General features: G+C 38.4%; 1 protein-coding gene across 3 annotated transcripts in view; it reads right to left on the bottom strand.

Annotated features, from left to right (window-relative positions):
- Positions 1–24,765, bottom strand: part of CTNNA2 (catenin alpha 2) — a gene marked incomplete at both ends in the record, with an annotated part of 1,062,955 nt that overhangs the window by 960,514 nt on the left and 77,676 nt on the right. For 2 of the 3 annotated variants that reach the window (XM_079791897.1, XM_079791898.1), the window contains one exon: positions 11,237–11,338. In XM_079791897.1, coding sequence (XP_079648023.1) covers positions 11,237–11,338 — 102 coding nt within the window. Of the gene's footprint in view, positions 1–11,236; positions 11,343–24,765 lie in introns of those variants that run through there. The other variant, XM_079791896.1, reaches the window with a different exon arrangement.

Below are 24,765 nucleotides of genomic sequence, written 5' to 3'. Positions count from 1 at the left end.
AAGTGTAAGGGTTGTCAGTATATTGATAGTATCTAATGCCAATGGGATGAGTAAAATCAATCACCTGGGGAGAAAATGCAGAAGAAAGGAAAGAGGTGTCTCAATCAAGACTAAGCCCTGAAAAACAGGAACATTTAAAGCCAAGATAGGGAAACAAGACAAGGACTGAGAAGGCAGGGTCCTGAAGCCAAGATATCCATGTTACAAAAGGGCTGAGAGTTACCTCAGAGTGAAAGAAAAACAGCTAGTCAGATTCTCCATTACTTTTCCTGGCCGTCCTTCTTTCTTAGTTGTGGGAAAACAAAGTATAGCTTTTGTACTCTCAAGCAGGCCTGCTGACATGCCCTAATCCTTTATCTCAGATCTCTGACAAGTTTTAATTACTTAGCTAGTTAAGGGCTCCCTGAGTAAATGCAATTCTGTCACCTTCTAGGCATTCTGATGCTTGGTGTAATGGATGTGTTGGTCACCAGCTCAGATAACGTTTCTGTATTGTCCAAATCAGTTATGAGCAGTTTTGTTAGCCAACCCCTCACAATTTCTCCCTTAAAATGGTTGTATTAAAATGCATAAGATTTTGTTAATTGTCCTATTCGAAGTACATAAAAATCATTATTCTTCTTGGCATTACATTAATATTTAAATTTAGTTTTAACTTCCCCTTTTCCTATTTAAAGTAGTTGATAAGAATTCACTGAGACAGAAAGTGCAAGGGGAAAAATACTTTTAAGGCTTGAGTTTATTGCCAAACAGAATAAAAGAAGAGTTATTGCTCAATTTGGGTATTCCCATGCACTTAGCCATCCAACAGGAAAAACTGGATTTTTATTTTAACTTACTCATTTGAATGTTAAAGAATGTGTTTAGGTTATGTTTGCATGTCAGTTGGTTTGGGCAAGAGGGAAGTGATGCAAACAAGGAAAGATACTAAATTCTGACTGTAAGAATACTTTGTTCACCTTGTCTTGCTCCTGATCCTCTGTTTTATTGTTGGGAGCTCTCTCCTTCCCACACCTTCGATTTATGCCTTTACCCTCTTACATTTCTCTCTGCACATTTTCTGTGGTTGATGTACCAGCCAACTGACCATTTCAGTATTTTCAGCCTATGTTTTCCCGAGGACTCAGACCTACTACTCAGTCTGATTCACGTTGGGCCTTTCATTGTGTGATCTAAGTCTCTCTTTTTTCTTTTGTAAAATGGAGAAAAGAGTTCTGAACTTGCCAGGTTGATGTAAATTCCTGGAAATACCTAAGGTGTTATCAGGAACATAGCAACTACTCAAGAAGCACCAGGACTTTCCCCCTTTTCTCTTGAGAGGTTCTAAATTCTCTGTGGTCAGTTCCCTACTACTGGGGAAGAGCACCAACTGAAACCAGAGCAGAAGGACAAGCAAAGGCAAGATGCTAATGAAAGAAATTTAGACAATTTAGTTCAGCAGCTTGGACCACTTCTATATGCAAGCCCCAAAGCATTACCTAGGAAAGGAAACCAGGAATCGCTGTAGCTCGTTTGACTCAGTGGATAGAGCATAGGCCTGTGGACTAAAGGGTCCCAGGTTCGATTCTGGTCAAGGGCACGTACCTCGGTTGCAGGCTTCATCCCTGGCTCTGGTGGGGATGTGTGCGGAAGGCAACCAATCAGTGAGTCTCTCTCACATTGTCACATTGATGTTTCTCTCTTTCTGTCTCTCTCCCTCCCTTCTACTCTCTCTAAAAATCAATGGGGAAAATATCCTTGAGTGAGGATTAACAGAAAGAAAGAGAGAGAGAGAGAGAGAGAGAGAGAAAGAAAGAAAGAGAGAGAGAAAACGAAAGAGAGAAAGAGAAAGAGGAAAAAAAGAAAAGAAAAGAAACCAGAAACCAGGATTGGTGAGCTGAGCCTTAGTAAAATGTGGGAGAAATCCCACAACCCACTTTTTCATTAAGAGCAAGAAATTAATAAATTGAGGTAGTATGTAGAGCACTCATTTGTTTTCCACTAAATGGAATTTGTTTTATTAGTATATCTAAAAAAAATCAAAGTGTTTAAAATAGAAATTATTGAAAGTAAATATTTTGATGGAAGATAAGTTGTTGAGTCATTGTTAATATAGTTAGCTTGAACTCTAAAACCATAATATCTTACTAGTTAATTTTTGTTGTCCTATGCTAATGAAAAGAGAATACAGGCAGATGCAGCCTGTTAACTGTGTGTATGTCTATGTTAAACAAAGGTGAACTGATGCCATGGTGCAATCATTAGTTGTAATTTGCAGTTGTTGCTCCTGAAGATTGAAAATTGACTCATCACATATCCCATGGTGGTGAGGGCCAAACACCCAGAGCTAGAGCAACCACCACCACATTTACATCAGATGCAAGGATTTAATTTCAACAAAATATTATGCATCAAATTAATGTTAATTTCAATATTTGGGTTTTGTGATCTTTTAGTACTTATTTTTTAAACTTCTTCATGAATAAACAGACGTGAATAGCTAATTCCACATTTATACTATTTTAAATTCACTGTAGGTTTGGAAGGGTTTTGTTTTGTTCTTAATTTTTTTTGTTTAAAAGGGCTCTATACATTACTCAAGTTCCCAAACATGGCCAACACAGCTGGCCTCTGACAAAGAGAGTATCACTACCATCTGGTGGTAGACATCACAACTTTGAAGATAATCCCAAAAGAGAAATTAACTTAACTCCAGACTATACACTAGTCAATTAAACTCCTATTTCAGAAGTGGCAAACACAGTTACTGCCGAACAATCTACCATATGACCTCAATTGGAAGAAGTACTTCCAACATAATAGCTACTTTAGTTATATGGATCTACTGTGAAAAAAAATAGCAATGTTTATATTAAGATATAAAACCATTTTAAAACAATAAAATACTTTATAATCTTTCAATTAAATATTACTATATGTGATAAAGGTAAATTCCTAAACTAGCTCATTACTTGTTCTTAAATCTGTTTTGAATATACATTATTCTTTTTTTTAACAAGGAAAGAATCATAGGTTTTAAATAAAGTTATAGTATTCAGGTATAGGTAGTTCATTCATCCACACACACACACACAAAAAAAAGAAACAAAAAAAACTGATATTAAAAACAGATAAACCAAAACATTTTTTTCCAGAAAAGTATTATCCAAAAATTAAAATGGGTCTTGGTATAAAATAATTAAATAATAAAAGTAAGAAAATACTTAGAAATGGGTTAACCATGGTATACATAAAACTGGTCAAAAAATAAATAAACAAGCTTAATGAAGTTCATATCATTTGCTTTTAGCACATACTTTATTTTTCATATAATTTTAATCCTCTGATAAAGATGCATCAACAACTTATTATATGTAACATTGTAGTATTACCATGGAAACCATCCAAATGCTTACTAATCTTTGAAACTCATGCATTAAGCAAGAATTAAGGTAGTTCTCAATAGTGATAGTCTCTGGACAGATGAATAAAAGGTACAATGAGACTTATTTTATAATTTAAATTATTTGGCAAATTCTTAGATAAAATAATCCATTTTGTAAACTGTGTAAGAGAGTGTATGGTATAGGATAAAAAGGCACTCACTAGCTTAATTCTCACAGATTACTTCATTTCTGAGTATCGATTTATTTCTTGAATCATTTTCAGCTATAAATCTCCTGACTTTAAATCTAAATCTCCTGATTCCCTGACTATGAATGTACTAATAGATTTAACTACTGTTGTGAGTCACACACCGGCAACTTCTTTCATAAGGAATTACTATCAAAAGGGAAAGAATGTCAAGTTTTTTTAAGCATAAAATTAAATTTTGAAATCATATATTTAAGTATATAAAGTTCTAATTATTTAGCTTTTGAGATAATTAGCAACTTTTGAGTAAAATTTAAAAAGACCCAATTATAGAAGTTACTAGAGCTTAACTTTATAGGGCCCCATGGATATTACTCAAAATAATACTGGAAATGATTAAAGAGAGTTCCTTTTCTTAGGAGTTTTCTTCCCCATCAGGCCAATTTAAAACAGTTCATTAAGCATTATGGTATTTTTTTTTATCAGATGCTCATTATTATTTCTTAAGTTGCAGATTCATGAAGTTCAGATCATTTGCTTTTCTGTAAGGAAATAAGGAAGAAAATTCCAGCAAATTCTGTCTTATTATGATTATCTAAGCTTCATTAGCTTCCTAAAATGGTTAAAGTTGAATTCCCAACAATTTCTACTTTAGTTATCTTTGAGTAAATATAAAATGCAAATCATATTTTTTCTAAATATGTATTAACTTTTTCTTAAAAAATAACAACAACCCATGAATTTCTGTTATACATGGCACCTATTTTCTAATAACTGAGAAGTGATTACTATCAAGTAGTAAAGAATACTGCATTAAGAGTAAATCTGGCCGAAACTGGTTTGGCTCAGTGGATAGAGCATCAGCCTGCAGACTCAAGGGTCCAGGGTTTGATTCAGGTCAAGGGCATGTACCTTGGTTGCGGGCACATCCCCAGTAGGGGGTGTGCAAGAGGCAGCTGATCGATGTTTCTCTCTCAGTGATGTTTCTAACTCTCTATTCCTCTCTCTTCCTCTCTGTAAAAAATCAATAAAATATATTTTAAAAAAAGAGTAAATCTGTATTACTATAAGAATAGTAATAGTAATTCCCTAATCACTTCAATGCACCATCTCATATTATCCCTTCAATAATCTCTTGAGGAACAGATTAGTATTATCTATAATTTATATCTAAGGGGAGATTAAGTAATCTATTCAAAGTATCAGCATGAGCACTGGCACTCACAATCAAGTCTCCCTGATTCCAAAGCCTATGCATTTAAAATCTCTACTTCAATGAAAATAATTACAAAATTGCACATTTGAAAATCTCTGAAGTTAATGTGCATTTCATATATGAAAAATAATTGGCCTTTTAAGTGGTTTTTTTTTCCCAATTACAAAATAATATAATTGATCCTTGAACAACATGGGATTAGAAATTTCACTCTCTCCCCTTACAATCAAAAATTGGTATATAACTTTTTACTTCCCTAAAAATTAAACTGTCCCATTATATATGCAGGGCATTGGTTCCAAGACTTCGCAGATACCCAAATCTCGGTATGCTCAAGTCTCCAATATAAAATGGCATAGATCAGTGTATATAGCTGACTGTCCATATCCATAAATTTCCCACTGCAGATGGAAAACAGTATAGCTATTTATTGGGAAAAAAAATCCACATATAGGTGGAGAGTGGTTATTCAAACCTGTGTTGTTCAAGTCTCAGCTGTATTTTCCTGTTTTTATCTTTAGCTAATTTAAATAAATTGAAACTATTTGTATATTTATCTTATATCTAGCCACTTAACCCCATAATCATATTAATTTTAAAATTATATAGTCATATTATATAAAAGGGGTTTTATCTGTCCTAGTTTCAGATTTACATGGTACATTCCTTTATTTTAAGTGTGGTCCTATTTCCTTTTTGAGTTTTTATTACAAACTAGAGGCACAGTGCACTAAATTTGTGCACTGGTAGGGTCCCTAGTGGCTGCTGGCTGCCAGCTACAGGCCAGGTATTCTCTCCCTTCCCCTGGCCACCTGCCACCACCGCCACCGCCGCTGGCTGGGGCCTTCCTCCCTTCCCCCCGCAGCCTGCTGCCACCACTGGCTGGAGCCTCCCTCCCTTCCCCTGGCAGCTGCTGCCAGCTGGGGCCTCCCTCACTTCCCCCAGCCAGACCTGCCCCATGTTCAAACTCCAAAACAAACTCCTGGTCAAGGGGACAATTTGCATACTACGCTTTATTATATAGGACAGTGATGGGCAACCTTTTGAGCTTGGTGTGTCAAACTTTGTCAAAAAACTGAGCATAACTCGGGTAGTGTGTCACTTTGAAGAAAAAACAGTATTTCTCAAATGTTTCATCCTCAGGAGCAGCAAATGTTTCATCCTCAGCATGTGGCCGCCTCAGCGGCCGCGTGTCATCAGAAATGGCTACATGTGTCAGTGCTGACATGCGTGTCATAGGTTCGCCATCACTGATATAGGATAACAGCAACATTCTATCCTATATAATAAAAGCCTAATATGCTAAGTGTCCAGTCGGCCAGTCAGCCATTCAACAAATCAAAGCGTAATATGCTAATGATATGCTAAGGCCGCTCAACCGCTCACTATGATGTGCACTGACCACCATGAGACAGACAATTGACCTGTCGATCAGTTGCTATGATGTGCACTGACCACCAGAGGGCAGACGCTCCAACCAGTAGGTTAGCTTGCTGCTGGAGTCCGGCCAATTGGGACTGAGCCAGACATGCCAGACACAGCCTGAAGCCATCTTGCGGTCCCTCCCTGGCTGGCCAACCTCCAGCCCTGATCATGCACCAGTAGGGTCCCTTGGCCTGGCCTGCGATCTCTCGCAATCTGGGACCCCTCAGGAAATGTCAGAGAGCCAATTTAGGCCAGATCCCGCAGGCCAGGCTGAGGGACCCCACTGGTACACTGATCTCTTGATATGCTGCTGGGTGTTATTTACTATATTTTACAAAGTTTCTTTTTTCATTGAAAACCAAATATGAGATAAAACCATTATTATCCTTAAAAATGTTTTTTAAATATGTTTAATTAGTAACATTAAAGTTATGATTCTTAAAATGATCAAGGAGTTATCTTTTTCTATGATTGAAACAGTAGTTTAAATACACTCTGATTATGAGTTCTTTAAATGTCTGATAATTCAGCTATGCATCCATCTATTCTGATGCTTTTTGATAACAGATCTTTAAAAGGCTTTCTAATACTTAATGGTTTATTTCAGTTTTGCACTCCCTCTTGAATAAATTTTGTTCATTTAAATTTTTCTAGGAAGTTATTCCCTTCCTCTGGGTTTTCATATTTCATTTGTGAAGAGTTGCATGTAACATTCTACTATGTTTCTTTTCATCTCTCTTGTTCCCAGAGTTATTTCCGCTTTGTCATTTATAATCTTAGATATTCTTACTCCACATATTTCCCACAATTTGTGCCTTGAGGAATGTTTATTGGCCATTTCAAAGAAAATCTAATATTGATTTTATTTAACCCTTTTAATGTTTGTATTCTAATAATTCCAGTATCATTGTTATTAAATTTTTTCAATGTTTCTTCTAATTTCTTAAGATAAGTATTTAGTTAATTTTTATCATTTTTCTTAAATAACAAAGGCATTTAAGGCTAAAATTCTGTACTGAGCACAACTCTTATTGGGTGTGTATATTTTGATAGAAATAAATCACCTTTTTCATTAACATATATAGGTTATAATTTCCCTTTGATTCAAAGAGTTATCTGAAAGTCTTTCTTGGCCCTGACTAGGTAGCTCAGTTAGTAATAGCATCGTTCCCATACACCAAGAATCAACCAATGAATGCAGGAATGATTGGAGCAATGAATCAATGTTTCTCTCTCACTCCCTAAATCCAATTTTAAAAAGAGTCTTTCTTAATTTCCTAATTTTTTTAAACATATTTTTATTTTATTGATTTCAGAAAGGAAGGAAGAGGGAGAGAGAGTTAGAAACATCAATGATGAGAGAGAATCATTGATAGGCTTCCTCCTGCATGCCCCCTGCTGAGAATAGAGCCTGCAACCCAAGCTTGTGTCTTGATCGGAAATGGAACTGTGACATTCTGGTTCATGGGTCAACACTCAACCAATGAATCATACCAATCAGGCTTAATTTCTTAATTTTTAAATTTTTCTAATAAAGTTGCCTAGTAAAGTATTTTAGTTTCCTAATAATCATTATCGTGGAATGTGGCCTATTACAAAGCTTTAATTTTCTGAATTAAAAAAATTTTTTTCAGGCATATTTTCCAAAGACTTAAATTTCCTAAGATAAGTCTCTCCTTATTTGAAATTTTGTGATTTCTATCTATATATATAAAAGCCTAAGTGACCGTTCGACCGTTCGACAGTTCAACCGGTAGCTATGATGCGCACTGACCACCAAGGGGCAGATGCTCAATGCACAGGCATGGAAACATGGAACAGACTGATGAATCTCAGAGAGAAGGGATGAAGGGGGATGGGGGAAGAGATTAACCAAAGATCTTATATGCATACTAGAGGCCCGGTGCAACATCATAAGATAAATATACAATCTCATATACATGATGATCATAATAATAAACATTGTTTGCTTTTTTTAATACTTAACAATCAATTCCGGATGTCATTTTCTTATAACAGTGAATCAATTTTACTGAGAACCTCTCAACTCCTGATGTTTATTACCTCCCTTATCCATCTTTATCAGACACTGCAGGATAGCTAGCTACAAGGCACACTGTGTCACAGAATATTGATATAAACTTTATTCAATTCATAAAGTTATATGTATGTAAGTGTTTGTGTGTTTGATATAAATAGAGACTTTGGTTTTAATTTTCTTTCTGTCCACATTTGGCTTTAAATGTTGATTGTGTAGTTTATCTATAATAATAAAAGCATAATATGCTGATTAGCCTGGGCATCCTTCCGGACAACCTTCTGGATGAAGCCAGGGCTGTGAAGGAAGCCCGGGTCCCAGGTGCCTGCTGGCAGCCAAAGGGAAGCCCAGGTCCCGGGTGCCAGAGGAAAGCTGGTGCCAGCAGCCGGGGGAAGGAAGGCCTACTCCAGCATGAACTTCATGCATCAGGCCTCTAGTATCTAATATTTTCTGATCATATATCCTACAAGGGTCATCACCTAAGGTTACATTTCAGGGAAGGAAATGTGTAGTCTTGATAGCACAGCCATTATATTATGGGTAAATAATATAGAGAGAAGCTGTCTTAACAATTATATTTTTGAAAGAATGATTTTGTTTTAATCGGGGTAGGAACACTAGTAAGAAACAGAATCCATTAGATATCAAGAAATATTGGAGGAATGTTAAGACCAGTTACAGTGCTAAGTCACTATGTAAAATGCAGTAAGCATTTTAAGCGTTCTTTTAAGCGTTTGTACATTAAGTGAACAAATATGAATTAGCTTACTGTCCTTACTATTAATAAATATTTAATGCATTGTCTTCATCTGACAGAAGACTTGTAGATAACTGGACTGAAAAATACATGGGAAAGACAACAATTTTTAATTTTTAATCTTAAATTTGCTATTCTTTAGATAATCCAAGAACAAAACCAAAGGAAAAATAAATATAAAAATTTTAAGAAATAAAATTAAGTTTTAATTATAATAAAACATATATGTCCTGAAACATTTTACAAGGCTTATAATAAAGGTGTATTTAAGGAGACACTTAAGAAGTTCTCATATTCTCTCAGTGAATGGGAACCTTTACATAGGTTCTTAGTAAAGTCGTTTTACAAGGCTTCTGAAAAAATATGTTTCTCACAAGATAACTAAAAGCAGTTTTAGTGGTGTCCGCTTAAAGAATAAATGTAATAATCGTGAAAAAAATTGGGATATACATACAATGAAATATTATGCAGCTTTTAAAAAGACAAATCCTGCCATTTATGCCAAAATAAAAGGACATGAAGGGCATTATGCTAAGTTAAATAAGCCAGGCACTGAAGGACAAATACTATGTGATAACATATTCCATATATGAGGAATCCAAAATAGTCAAACTTATTGAAACAAAGATTAAAATGGTGGTTTCAAGGGGCTGGGGAGAGAGAGAAAGGGGTAGGGCATGGTTATGATACCAAGTAAATAATTTCTAAATATACTACACAGAATAGTGCCTATAGCTAATAATACCATATACTTAATATTTGCTAAGAGGGTAGATCTTATATTGTGCTCTTACCAACAAACAGCAACAACAAGGAAGAAACATAGAAGTGGTGTATATGTTATGGCCTTAATGGTGGTAATGGTTCCACAGGTGTACACTTAACTCATCAAATTGCACATATAAAATATGTACAGCTTTTTATGTCAATCATAACTCAATAAATTGTTTTATTAAAAAATAAGCTTATGTGTAATAAATACTGTGCTTGCCCACTCTATATTCACCCATATCCTTTTCATTAATTTATGCAATATTGGTTTATGGCTAATATGAGTGTGATTGTATAACCATAAAAAATAAAAATGAAAAATATATTTACTCAACATTTACTTTATACTGGGCATTATGTTTTAATTATTGCAGAAAGGATGTGAATTTGTGTGTGGGCGGGGGGAGGCAGAGGGCAGACTATAATAAATGGAGTATCCACAAAGATGTCCATGTTACTCTGGACATGTCCAATGCAAGCATGCCAGTCCTTATAAGAGGAAGGGAGGAGGAGATATGAGGACAGAATCAGAGGTCACAGTCAGGGGCAGATTTAAAGATGTTACATTGCTGGCTTAAAATATGGAGAAAACAGCCAAAGAAGCCATGTGGCCTCTAAAAACTAGGAAAGAGAAGAAAACAGATTTTCTGCTGGAGCCTCCAGAAGAAATGCAGCCCTAAACCTTGGTTTACGGACTTCTGACCTCCAGAGCTGTAAGAAAATAAACTTAGGAAGCTTTAAACCACTATGTTTATGGTACTTTGCTATAGCAGCTATGGAAAACCAATATGAAAGGCCTCTACTTAATTTAGGATAATGTTTTTCAAAAATAAACCATAAAAATCTTGAATTTTTACATTCATACATTACTGAGTTAATATAGCAAAGAATGCGCTTCACAAAACACAAAAGTCAACTTTTAAAAATTAACAATCCCGAGAATGTTTCTTCCGTTGACAGTCATCGGCAATGTGACAACACAAAAATGGAACATGTCATCATTCAGGCCATGATGCATCCTCCCTCGTAAACTAAAGAAAAAGCAACTCACTAAATAATCTTTGCTCTGCAGCAGTCGATACAGTTCTTCCGAACTGTGCACCAGCATCCGCAAGTATGCTAAGAGTGATTTATTTAGACTTCGAACCCATTACTTCCAATGAGAGTCCCCTTCACCAAGTAAAGGGGATAATTAAAGTCCCCCTCTTTAATGATCTCATCAACTTAATTTTAAAAACCATGTGAAGGGTTTTTCTTAAAGGCACTTGAAATCTCCTTGCGCACTAAAGTTGTCCAGAGTTCAGGCAGTAATACACATTAAGTAACCAGCATTATAGCATGATTCATTCCCTCCTAAGGGTTCTAAGGTCTGTGGAGAGTCATGATAGACATGTGCACCTGTCACAATGGGAACATACACCCATGTCACAGTAAAGTGTTTTCGCGCATCCCTTACCTGTGTGACAAGCGGCTCCAGTAGCCTCTCCACTGTGAGCGTCCGGATTTCCAAACTCTTGGGGTCCCATTTTAAAATGATAGGTGAAGTGGCCGAAGTCATCTCCCTGTGGAAACACACGCTGTCAGCTCGATATAATGATCACTGAAAGAATCTGTCACCATGGGGATTCAAAATGAATAATTCACCAAAACCCTGAACATACGTGCAGGTTATCTGTCTGGTCCAGACATGTCAAGGTAGAGATGGGGAACTCAGAACCAGAACTGTGTGAGGGGGTGATGCTAGAATCCGATTAGAAACTGAAGGCTCCTGGAGGCACCTGTATGTATTTGACACACTGACACTGACACTGACATAATTGACTCATGCAATACTTAGTACACATATCCATCCATGTTACATGCTGGAAAAGACTTGGACCATGGATAACCAATGTGGGCAACAACTATGACTCAGCGTGACTCACACTGTAATCAGAGAATACAGAAAGGGCTATGGGAGAACTGAGAAAAGGATACTAAAGTCACTCAGAGGAGACCAAGACTTTCAGGAAGCACTGTAAATGCATCATGATCACCAGATGAGGGACCCCATGTCATAACGAAAGGCTGCTTTGTTTTCTTCACATCATAACTGACCACTGGGAGTATTATATTCCCTGTGGCAGCTGAGTTTCATTCTCTTCATAGGAAGGATACCTTGCAAACGAGTGGCAAGGGTTCTGAAATAGGTCCGCGCTATTTAACTGCTCTCTGATTACCCACTGCATTTACGTTCTTATCTCACAAAATTAGTGTCCAATCATTTGGACACTAATTCATTCATTTCATTCTAAAGCACTCTTCTCCTAAGAACCACTGATATGCAGGTAGCAGCTTTGCACATATCAAGCACAAAATATGGTCCTGGCCCCAATAGAATCAATTATGCATTCTATCAGGTATGCTTCTCATGGAGAAATTGACAGCTCTGTGCTAAATATATTTCAACAGCTAACCCCTGGACATGCAACCTTAGACTGAACAAACTGAAACTGAAGCATTTGCTTTAATACCACCATAAATCAAACTGTTCACAGCTGTTCTCTTCTTTTGAATCAATGTCTCCACTCAATTCCATCCTTATAAATCAATACGGATGATTATTTCTATTCAAATTAACACTACAAAGAAGGCCTATCACCACAGGCACATGCCTCTTTCCGCCCTGCTACAGCAAATCCTTCTGCAAACAGACCCAACAAATTGCTTCAGGGTGAAAAAAAAAGCAAAAACACAGTGTGCTGGTATTTTACCTCTCCCCAAATGCCATGTTTTAAATAAACTGAGGGTAGCAATCCAACCTATAGACCGATTTAGATGTGGGTTCCTTCACAACTATAATAGTTGGCACTGCTATGCTGCCTGTCCTCCAAAAACCTGAAGTACTTTACATATTTCCCATTCACACTACCAACTGCTATCTCGCAGCTCTGATCGGCACATCATTCTGCTGCTGGCCAGCACACCTCCCTGTGCCTTGGCAGCATGAAGGTGCCAGAGGCTTCCTACAGACACAGACTATTTCATCTTGGATGAAGCCAGATGTAAGTGATCTTGGTCCCATTATTTATGACACAGTTACTGCCAAGTTTCTGGAGAAGGTCCCTGAAAACTTTTTTCAATCTCTGATAGAATAATGCATGGCATAATAACGATGCTCAAGGAAGTTACTAGTTGTGAAAGTATTTGAACATGATAGGAAAAGACTGTAGAGCATTGCAATTATAACATGGGTATGCTTATGTGTATAATCTGGTAGACCAAGGAAGATACACAAAATCTTTTATGGATGCTCTAAGGCATAACTGTGAATCAATGACACACACACACAAAAATTGCAGAGGTGAGTAAAAAAAAAACAGCTGTAATAGTCACATCAGACACTAATCTAGCATAAATCAAGGAGAAATGGGAGACATTGAAGAAAGACCATCAGCCAAGAAGCAGAGTGAGACAGTCTTGAGTTCTGAAGGTCACAGAGGCCTTATAAACCTAAAAAAAATTAAAAAAAAAATGAAAGGACAACACTTACCAGGCAAATCACTTGACTTAATTTATTCCTTTGGGGATCAATCTTTTCAATCTCTTCTTGTGACAGATAAAATTCAATAGCAAACGGCAAGGAAAAGTTATATGGTACTCATTTGTTGAAGGAGAAAACCTAGTCATAGAAACTTTTTAAATGCCCTTTTTCTAGCCATGCAGTTTTGATATGGTTTGGACTAAAACTCAAATTCTTTCTCTACCCCATTTATTTTTAAGTGGGGTATTGGTTTAATACTCAAATTAGCAAACATAAAAAGTACAGGGTGGAAAGGGGACTGCAAAATCTCTACCTCTAAACCCAAAAGGCTGATATCTAAGATTCCCACTGACTGCCTCTGAGGAGCATCTCAGCCTCCTGTCAGCTACTGAGCATGAAGTGGAGGAAGGTAAGAAGCTCCTGAGGCTGCAACATTTGAGTTGGCATAATCCTTGCAATCTGCTGTTTCTAGAAGAAGTACTTGTGCCCTGCTACTTTGGACACACAATTTCTACTGCATGTGTTAGACCTTGTATTAGAAATATTTCTCCACCATCGAAGCTTTCAGCCAATTAAAATTGTATAAAAGCAGAATAAAATTGATTCCATTCCTGGTTAGGGATCATCAATATAGTCTTCCAGATTTCTTCTAGAGTGAGAATAAGGACAAAGGACACCAGAGAAGAGAAAAAAGTCAAATATCCTAGAGCCGTTGTCGGCAAACTGCGGCTCACGAGCCACATGCGGCTCTTTGGCCCCTTGAGTGTGGCTCTTCCACAAAATACCACGGCCCGGGCGAGTCTATTTTGAAGAAGTGGCGTTAGAAGAAGTTTAAGTTTAAAAGATCTGGCTCTCAAAAAAAATTTTCAATCGTTGTACTGTTGATATTTGGCTCTGTTGACTAATGAGTTTGCTGACCACTGTCCTAGAGCAAAGAAATGGGGCAATTGCAGTCAGTAAGTAGAAATGACAGTTTGGTATTTGGCCCCCATGACAAGCATACACAAGATCACTGACTCCCAGCCAGGAATGTCATCCCACTTATACTTTCAGTATTTATAAATTATGAAGGGCAAGGAAAACACATCAGCTTTTAAAGTACATCGGATGGTTATTCAGTAAATAGTCACTCCCTCCCCTCTCTCTCATCTCCAAGAGAAGAGACTCCTTCCTCTCCCCATTATGTTGAGCTTTGGCCAATGGAATTTTAGGAAATATGATGGAAGTGGGTGTTTAAAACAGGCTTTCTTGGTTAGACGTGCCCTCTTCTACCATGACAGTCATAGATAGCTCCCTAGTCCAATAAGGAAGAAAGACATGGGATACTACTCCTATCCAGTCTGAAGCTGGAGCCAAGCCCAGTGAAGCTAAGACTGGTCAGCCAGCTCCCAATCAAACCACAGATGTGGAATCAAGAAATAAATGTTTATTATTGTATGGCACTAAGATTTTTGTCATTACCTATTATTCAGCAACAGATACACAATGATGTCAGCTAGACTTGTGCTTGAACCAAAGCCCTACAATTTATCACCTCTGTGATGTTGTCCAAATTACCTACCTTTTCTGAGCCTCAGTTTTCTCAAATGGAAAATTATGATAAGTACTAGAAGCCCGATACACAAAATCCGTGCAAAAGTAGGCCTTCCTTCCCCCGGCTGCCACCACCGGCATCCCTCTGGCACCTGGAACCCGGGCTTCCCTCGCAGCCCCAGCTTCATCTGGAAGGACTTCCGGTCTAATTAGCATATTATGCTTTTATTATTATAGATTCTAAGTCTAAATAACTTTGTGGAAAGAAAACATTTCTGGAAATATTAGGTATTATAATTATTATTATTTTCCATAACTTAAGTGTTTTTTGCAATGCTTTATCTCTAGGAGTTATAAGGAAACACCCATTAAAAATAGATGTCCATAGTTTATACTCCTCTATGTGAAACAACCAGATTGACTCCCATGAGAAAGCGAGAGAACAAATCATTTCATTTTTCTAAGGAGGGAATGACACTGAAAGGGACCAAAGTTTTGCCTCGCCAAAATGTGCCTTTTGGGATATTGACTTTATTATTTTTAAAATATATTTTCATTGATTTCAGAGAGGAAGGGAGAGGGAGAGAAAGACAGAAACACCAGTGATGAGAAAAAATCATTGATGGGCTGCCTCCTGTACGCCCCACACTGGAAATCGAGGCTGCAACCTGGGCATGTGCCCTGACAAAAAATTGAACCTTGACCTGGTTCATAGGTCAACACTCAAACACTGAGCCACACTGGCTTGGCAGGAAATTAATTTTAAGCTGGTTATTATGAAACAAAAGACTCCCAAAGAAACTTTGACCCTCCCCCTTTCTGCCTAAGAGATTAAGATTGAACAGCCTGCTCCATGAAGGGACTCAGCATATTCACCTGGGGATGGGCAACTGTAGGGCTATTAACCTTCCATTTCAACTGGGCATATTCACCTTAACATTAGACAGAAAGGCTCCCAAAAGAAGCCTGCCAACTACATTCCCTCCTGTCCCATTGTTTCTGGGTTGCCTTGCAGGAATTTGCCTGCAAGTGTGTTGTTCTTTTTATCTACCTGTAATTTGCCTACTATTGCCCATCACTGTTGTCTTTCTCCTTTTTGATAATGGCATATAAACTTCAACTGCCTAACGCTTCATGGGGTCTCATTATGGATGGCACCCCGACTGTGCATTCACATAGTAAACTTTGGACATTTCTCCTGTTAATCTGTCTCTGTTAATTTGATTATTAGCCCAGCTAGAAGAACTTAGAAAGTGGGAGGAAAATTAATATTTTTGCCCCCACAATGAGTCTCAAATTGACACTACACATCTGTACAAGTAATGCAGTATGTTTTGCCCACAAGACATTCTGTGTAAAGCAAATACATTTTTTCTCAATGGTGTGATTTTTTTTAAGTACATATTTTATTTGCTTTATGTAGAAAGACTTAGAATACTGACTGGACACAGTGAGAGTGAAAAACAGAGGTTGGAAGAAAACAAACCCGTACATCAATTTTACAAGCCCAAGAACAAGCTCTCAGCTATTTAATCTCTGAGATTTTCTTTTTGAAAAGTATCAAATTGCATATCCATGAAAAGGGGTTATACAGCCTACATGGTAATACCTTAGATAATTTCAGACTCTGTGGGGGTAAGGAAGAGGCGTGGCTTACAATGCTGTAAGCCAGTTGCCATTAACAACAGGAAAAAAAAAAGCAAAACGTGACAAAAAGAGTAAAACAACCTCCCTTATGATAAGCAGCAAAGGGTCAAGTGTCTTGATAAACATTAACCCTTTCAAGGTGGCCAATCCAAGGAATGCCTTCAAATGACAAGTTCGTTAATGTAGTACATAACTCGCTGCAGAAATCCCCCTGTCCAGATATTCCTGGAACAGGTCTTTTGAACCACCTGCCTCACCTTTCTGAGTTTTCACCTTCCCTTCTACAATGGTCCTTTGGCCAAGCAATGGTCCAGGATGCTCTCTAGTTGCCAAGGATCATCTCAACCTGCCTGACTCAAGGGCTTTAGCTTCAGGATCTTTCCCTTCACCAACACTGAGCACTATCACTAACAAACTCTATGAGGCTCTATCAGATGGCAGGCTAGCTTCTGTTGACAGGCAAATTCAAAAGAAGTTAATGACTACTAGTGGGTCCATTCACCTATCTCCACATTTAACATGTTGAGCCAGTTACTTAAACTAAGCCTCATTTTCACCCTTTCTAAAACAAGGATGACAATAACCTTATATAATTCATGAATTTGTTCTGAGAATCAATGAAATAATTGCACATGAAAAATGTGATTATTTTGTTCTTTGCAATGATGACTGACTTATTATGACTTAGCCAGTTCGAGAACTCATTGGGGTGGGGGCCAGTGGAGATCCCCACAAGACAAGATGTTTGAAAAGAGAGCTTTGATGAGAAAATAAGAGACATGAGAAAGAGAGAATTTTCTAAATTATTCAGCATTTCAAGAATGAAGCCTGGAAACACTGAATCATACTGCTTCTTCCATGAGTAATAATAATATTGGCTAATGACCCAGCATTATTGTGATTCCCACTTACAGACAGACAAACTGAGGCATAGAATAATTAAGAAAATTACCCAAGATCACAAAATTTGAAAATAAACTGCCTGCCTATAGCGAATGATATAACCACTATGCTTTATGTTTCTAAGGAATAATCTCCAGGCTTAAGTCCATGCCAGCATCGCCATGGGACTCTGGACCATGGCAGGAAGATAGAGATAGGGACAGGAATAAAAAACAGGAGCCAGCTCCTCTAGAGAATGAGAGGGAGAGGGAAAGAGGAGCGACACAAAGGAATGTTAGATACGATCAGGGAGACACGAGTGGCCGGTGCCCTGATACACATGCAGACCTCGTGGGAAATGGGGCTTCACTTCCTGGTGACACAGGGCAGGTCTTGAGTTCAGATTCCTCCAGCCACCTCTGGTGCCATGTGGTGAGAATGGGATGCTGGCAGTGATGCTGGGCCATCAGGTAAGCAACACAGCACCCTGGCAAAGCCACCAGAATACTCTATGATGAACTATTCCAGGTAAGCAGAATTTTGGCCCCTTCATGTTACACTTGTGAATATGTTACAGTACATGGTAAAGAGGACTTTGCAGATATAATTTAGGTTCCTAACCACTGGATCTTAACATAGGGAGATGATGCTCTGGCCAGCGTGGTTGGAGCTTTGGCCTGCACACTGAAAGGTTACTGGTTCAATTTCCGGTTAAGCGCACATGCTTGCATTGCAGGTTCCATCCAGGTTTCTCTCTCTCTCTCTCTCTCTCTCTCTCTCTCTCTCTCTCTCTCTCTCTCTCTTCTTCCCTCCCTCTGTCTCTTTCTCTTCACCTCCCCCTCTCCCTTCCACTCTCTCTAAAAATAAATGGAAAAAATATCCTCAGGTGAGGATTAATAAAATAGGAATAGGATCCTGGATTACCCATTATCCAGGTGGGCCCAAGGTAAAATTTATTCCTTAAAAATACCTTCCTCCTATCTTTGGGTAGAAGTGAAGTGATCAGGGAGCTGCATCAGACAAGGACATCGGTGAAACGGAAGAGGAAGGCATACAGGAGCGTGAGAAGGACCTGACCCACTGTTGCTATAAGGAGCCACATGGAGAGGAATGCGGGTAGATTCTGGGAACTAAAGCAGACCCTGGCTGACAGTCAAGAAAAGAAACAGGTCCTTAGTCTTACAGCCACCAGGCATTGAATTCGGCCAAAAACCTGAATGAACTTGGAACTTTTTCCTCCAGTAAAAAATACAGCCCCATCAACACCTTGGTTTCAGCCTTGTGAGAGGCTAAGCAGAGGAGCCCTACAAGTCTGCCTGGGTTTCTGACCTTCAGAGACTACCAGCTGATACATTTACGTTGTTTTCTGCTGCTAAGATTGTGGTAAAATTTTTCAGCAGAAATGGAAAACTAATACAGGTGGCTCTCACATTTGCATGTGCATTACAACAGCCTTGAGACGTGTTCAGACACAAACTAGTGGAACCCATCCATAGAGCTTCTGATTCATTAGGTCTGGGGTGAAGCTGAGAATCTGCATTTGTTTTTTGGTGGGGTTTTTTTCTTCATTTTTAACAAGTTCCCAGCCGATGCTGATGTTACTCCTCCAGGAATCACACTTTGAGAATCACTGTTGTAAACACAGACCACAGCCACGCATGCCAGCCGGGGAGCAGTGACCAGGATGATACAAAGCATCTGTGTAAAAACACCCCTCTTGTTATTACAATTATCACTGTAATTGTTGTTTTACTTTCTGAAAGTTACTTATCAACAAGGAAGTACAATGCCACAGCAAAATCACACATGGTTTTTTCAATCTCAAGTGCAATAGCCCCCAATCTCCCCAGAAGTTCCAAGAGATAACTTTTGTTTTCTTTTTTTCCTCACCTGAGGATATGCTTTTATTGATTTTAGAGAGAGGAAGGGGGAGAGAGAGAAAAAGGGAAACATCAATGTAACAGAGAAACATCTATCGGCTGCCTCCTGTACATGCCCCTCTCGGGGATAAAACCCACAACCCCCGAGTATTTGCCTTGACCAGTTATCGACCCTGCAACTTATCCTGTGTATGGGATGATGCCCCAATCAACCGAGCCACACCAGCCAGAGACCCTTTTCTTGTTAGATTCACCACCATGGTACTGATCACTGTTGAAGAATGTAAAAGCAGGGGTCAAGAAATACTTGCTTAATAGAGAATAAATGTTTCCAAAGAAACTGTGTTCCTATATAACTGGAAATTATTTGAGAGCTAGAAAAATAAATCTTCCAAATATTTTATCTGAAGTACAATAGCACTTCCAATTTTCTGTTGTTGATACAAAAAGGCACCGCTAATAATCAGGTACCCTATTGTAAGAGGGTTTTTTTTTCCTACAGTTGAGAATATGTGAATGTAGGCATCACAGGCAGGAGAGGAAATTGAGAAACAAAGGCAGTGAAGGAGGCATTTGATTATCCTTCAGATATCCCTAGAGAGGAAAGGACACCCTGATTCCCACCAGAATATACTTCCCTACAACAGAAGGGGTGTAAATGGAGGGGGAGAGGGGGATATTGGGCACTCTTCCTGGTGGTACCCTGAGTATGGAAATGGCCTAACCTAATGGCCTAACTATAGACAAGTCCTACTTCTTACTTTCCTCTGTAACTCTGTGAATCTAAGCTCATTTGCTCTTACTTTGACTATAAAGAGGCGGCACATTGCTCATCAAGGTCCTCTACATAATAACTATTCAAAGCCCTGGCTCGTGAACTGAGAGGTGACCTGAATGCAAGTTCCTGCTGAAAATAGAGGATCCATCACCATTTTTATTCAAAATTGAAGAGATGTGTAATTTCCAACTGTTCCTCGTTATCTGCAGAGGAAGGGGGCAGGGCAATTAACTCTGCTATGATGAAAGAAAAGCTTAAAACTACCCTCAAGTGTTAAAATATCTGCAAGACCTCTATTTATGGTAAACCCATACCTTTTCTAAAGAAACACTGCAGAACAAAATATCATTCTAATAATTTCAAAAGGCTGTAATAGCACTTAAACTCTAAGCATAAATCCTTACTAAAGCATGCCTTACTTTTTTGAAAATCACATATTAAATAAGTATCAAGCTATTATATCCTCTTCAAAGCATCGTATGTCTTCTATCCAAATAAACAAAACTGGACACAAAAAAAAAAAAAAAAAAAAGGAGTATACGAAGAAAGATCCCAGAGTCAAGACTTTCAGGATGACAAGTTTAGACTAATAATACATAGCCCAGAGCTTGCTGATTAAAAAAGAAATAACCATGTCTATATCTTACTGAAATGGGTTTTTATACTTACAATAGCATACTCATAAAATTTAAAACTATGTGCTAACTTAATATAAACTCACTACTCCAGGAGAATGTTAATAGAAATGCAGCAATTTTAAATTCAAAATGAAAGCTGGTATCTGTCAAATTCACTTGCTTGCTTTTCACTACATTCATGGCCTCATCATTTACTATAAATTCATTTTGGAGCATAAAGAGACTCAATCTATTCCTAAATCATGGCTTGTTTTCCACTGGGGTGTGAACAAAAGTGGTAACCAGGCAGGCAGGGTTTATCCTATGTGCAATGTTAGGTTTTCAAAGTCCCACCAGGGACACAGTTTTTCAAAATATACTTGACCGCCTGACAGGCATGGCTCAGTTGAGCATTGACCTTTGAACCAGGAGGTCACAGTTTGATTCCCAGTCAAGACATATGCCCAGGTTGTGGGCTTGAATCCCAGTGTGTGGCATACAGGATGTTTCTCATCATTGATGTTTCTTGCTCTCTCTCCTTCTGCCTTTTCTCTAAAATCAATCTATACTAATAAAAGGGTAATATGCAAATTGGTCAGGACACCCTCACAGTAATGACCAAATAGCAGGCTGGTGAGGTGACCAGGCCTGCAGGGGGGTTAGTGAGGGATGACCAAACGAATGAACAGCAGGCTGAGTGGGGCAACCAGGCCGGAGGGGGGTTAATGAGGGACAACCAAATGACTAAACAGCAGGCTGTGTGGAGCGACCAGGCCAGCAAGGGGGGGGGGGGCAGTGAGGGGTATCTAGGCCGGCAATTGGCGGCAACCAGTCTGGCAGGGAGGGGTGTGAGGGGCAACCAGGCTGGCAGGGGGGCGCAGTTAGGGGCGACCAGGCTGATGGGGGGGAGCAGTTGGGGGCTACCAGTCCAGTAGAGAGGGCAGTGAGGAGCAATCAGGCAGACAGGCAGGTGAGCAGTTAGGAGCCAGTGGTCCCGGATTGTGAGAGGAATGTCCGACGGCCAGTTTAGGGTTTTTATACTTACAATAGCATACTCATAAAATTTAGAGGGTGCAGGCTGGGCTGAGAGGACCCCCACCCATGCACAAATTTCATGCACCAGGCCTCTAGTAAAAATATATTTAAAAATAAAATAAAGAATGCCCTGTGTTTTTTTATTAAATAAATAAATAAATAATAAATACATATATACATACATACAAAATATACTTGACCAATGGTTAACTAGCATTGTTCTACCTATTATTCTTCAGCAACAATGCAATTCAGAATTGGGGAATAGATTTCAAAAACTGAAAATAAAAACTGTTAATATTTCAAACAGCATATTCTGAAGATTCATCTTCATAGTCCAAAAGTAATTTCAAACTATTTAATTGGAACACAGCTTCTTTGGCAATTAATTTAGCCTGTGTCCTTCTAACCTCCTGTAAATTAGAACTCCACAGGCAATAACTATGCAACTCTAATCTTCAACAGAATCTCAACATTTCATATACAGATTACAGCAAAATAACCACCAAATTGCTCTCATTATCTTTTGGTCTTTAGTATAATTCACTCCAAACTACTTATCTGAAACATTCCTTTTCTAGGAGGACCAAGATGATTGCTTAACTCTCTTCTCCAATAAGTCCTGGGTTCTCTTTGTAACAGGTCCTATTTGTAAGAAGGCCTAACTCAACATCTGTCCATGGTCTATTAGATCTTATTTCTTTAATGTAAGTCATCTGCTTCAATCAGGTTTGGACCACATTATAAACTAGGGTTCATACTGCTTCCCAAAGTCCCACCAGGGACACCTTCCTTTTCCTCCTCCAATATCCAAATGCTGACATTCTCATGCTGCATCTTCACCATGACCCCTAAATTCCTACTGGATTGTACAGTCAGTTACAAAAGATCTTACTTTATTCTTCACTGGCTCATTCTTAAGAAATTGCCATTAGTTTTACATAACCCACTAGATTACAAACTCAGTAGGGCACAAATGAAGGTTTTTTATTTGTTTCTATCATCTGTAGAATACAGGTATCAGAACCTTCATAACTGATTAAGCATACACATATAAAACATGATCCAAATATCTAATTCTTTTCAAGTATATATTTTTTATCTTTTCAATAGTGGGATCCATTTCCTAGAGAGTAATGGTTTTAACCAAAACAAAAAGCAGTTTTCCTTCCTCAGAATACCTTCAATACTCTAGAAGACAAATCCTATATGTTCCAATTCTTCCTTCCTTCATCCATTTACCCTTCCATTCATTCATTCAGTGCATGTGAACTAGCCACCCAGTGTGTTTGAGGCCCAGGTAGGTGCTATGGAAAACATCAGTGCTGAATGGTGAGATAAAACTTGCTCTCACTCATCAGTTTGGAAAAGCAGGACCCATCCACCAAGAGAGGAGTGCTCAGAGAGTGAGCTCAGCTGGGGATGGGCAACGGTAGGGCCATTAACCTTCCATTTTAACTGGGCACTTAGGTCAGGTGATAAAGAGGTAACCAGCAGCACCAAATTCTGCAGGTACTGACAGAGTGATATTAAGCAACAAAATGGTGAAATAATCAATGCCTTCTAAACCGCTGCCAGAAAAATGCTGAAAAAAAAAAATGACCAAGATTATGAAAAAAAAGTCAAGTAACCCAAGGATGGGGAGTCAAGAAGTCAAAGTAATCAGAATATTAGATACAATATAAAGGCCCTGCCAGTTACTCAGTTGGTTAGAGAGCTGTCCTGATCCACCAAGGTCGCGGGTTTGATCCCCTGTCGCTCAGGGCACTTACAGGAATCAATCAATGAACATATAAATAGATTTTAAAAAATCAATGTTTCTCCCTTCCTCTCTCGCTCTAAAAAGATAAATCAATAAAAAATTTTAAAAGGTATAATATAAAGAAATAAAAGCAGATATATCGGTAAGAGTTATTTTATACTGTTAGTGATTTTAAGAATACTTAGTACTTAAGAACTTTTTTTAAGCAAGCTCTAGTGGGCTACTGTATTTTATTTTAAAATTCAATGTTAAATCCATACATGTGCTGGTCAGTTAATACGGAATAAAGTTGCAGAAACCCACAGAGAAATAATAATATAAACCTAACACACCCATGCTTCTTTCAATTTCCCACGGAAAATGGCTTATTCACCGGGTCTAACAGGAACAGATACTGCTGTGTGTCTGCTGAAAGCTCCAGCAAATGAGAGATGATTTGCCTGCACTGTGCTATCCTTGCCCCTTGCAAGTGAATTACCAGATCTGAAAGGCCATAACACTTCATAGCAATTACATGTGTTTAGAAGTCTTCTATAGTGAGGACTGATATTTCAGCACCAGTGGTACTCAGCCTATAGACCCCCTGGTAAATCACCTTATCAAGTCTGTTGATATAAAAAGTCATATGTGAAAAAGGAAAACAACAACCCAGCTTTCCTTCTGCTCCTCTGTGACATTTCATTTTAGGCTCATGGACCAGAAAAGACCTCAGGTGATATATTTTTATAAATACAAGAATAAAATGCACCCTGGTATTTAGAAAATGCCAATGGGGCTCCGTTAAATATGTACATCTCCAGGTAGCTGTGCTTTCCACTCAGTTCAGGATATTTGCATTCACAACAGCAAAGATCTCACTGAACACTCCTGGTCACTGGCTAAAGTGTGTTATCGTTAGTATTGTACAGACCAGGCAACTAAAGCTCAAGGCCGTTAAGTCACTTTCCCAAGGTTAATGGAATTTAACCAGGATTTGTTTCAACGTGCAATGCAACTTCCCTCGGTTAAGTACTGTATTTCCCAGATAGTCTCAGCGGGCAGGCAAGTTAAGAAAATATACAGCTTCACGTAGCTTCAGAGAAATACGTGGACAATAGATCCTAGTGGATTGTTTAAGTTAACTAAAGCATCTGGGGATACAAGCGGACAGACAATGGATCCAGTTCAATATGGCAATTCTTCGTTTCAAGCAAGTTATAAAAAAATAGCTTTTATCAAATAAATAACTACATTTTCATCAGCCATGTTCTCTCTGAGGTGACCAGCATCACCTCAGGCAACCCATTTGCAAATTCATCAGATCCCTTCCCATCCTCACCTCCTTCCCT

The sequence above is a fragment of the Cnephaeus nilssonii genome (genome assembly GCF_951640355.1).
Source record: "Cnephaeus nilssonii genome assembly, chromosome: 15".
NCBI lineage: Eukaryota > Metazoa > Chordata > Mammalia > Chiroptera > Vespertilionidae > Cnephaeus > Cnephaeus nilssonii.
This window is presented reverse-complemented; position numbering and strand designations above follow the sequence as displayed.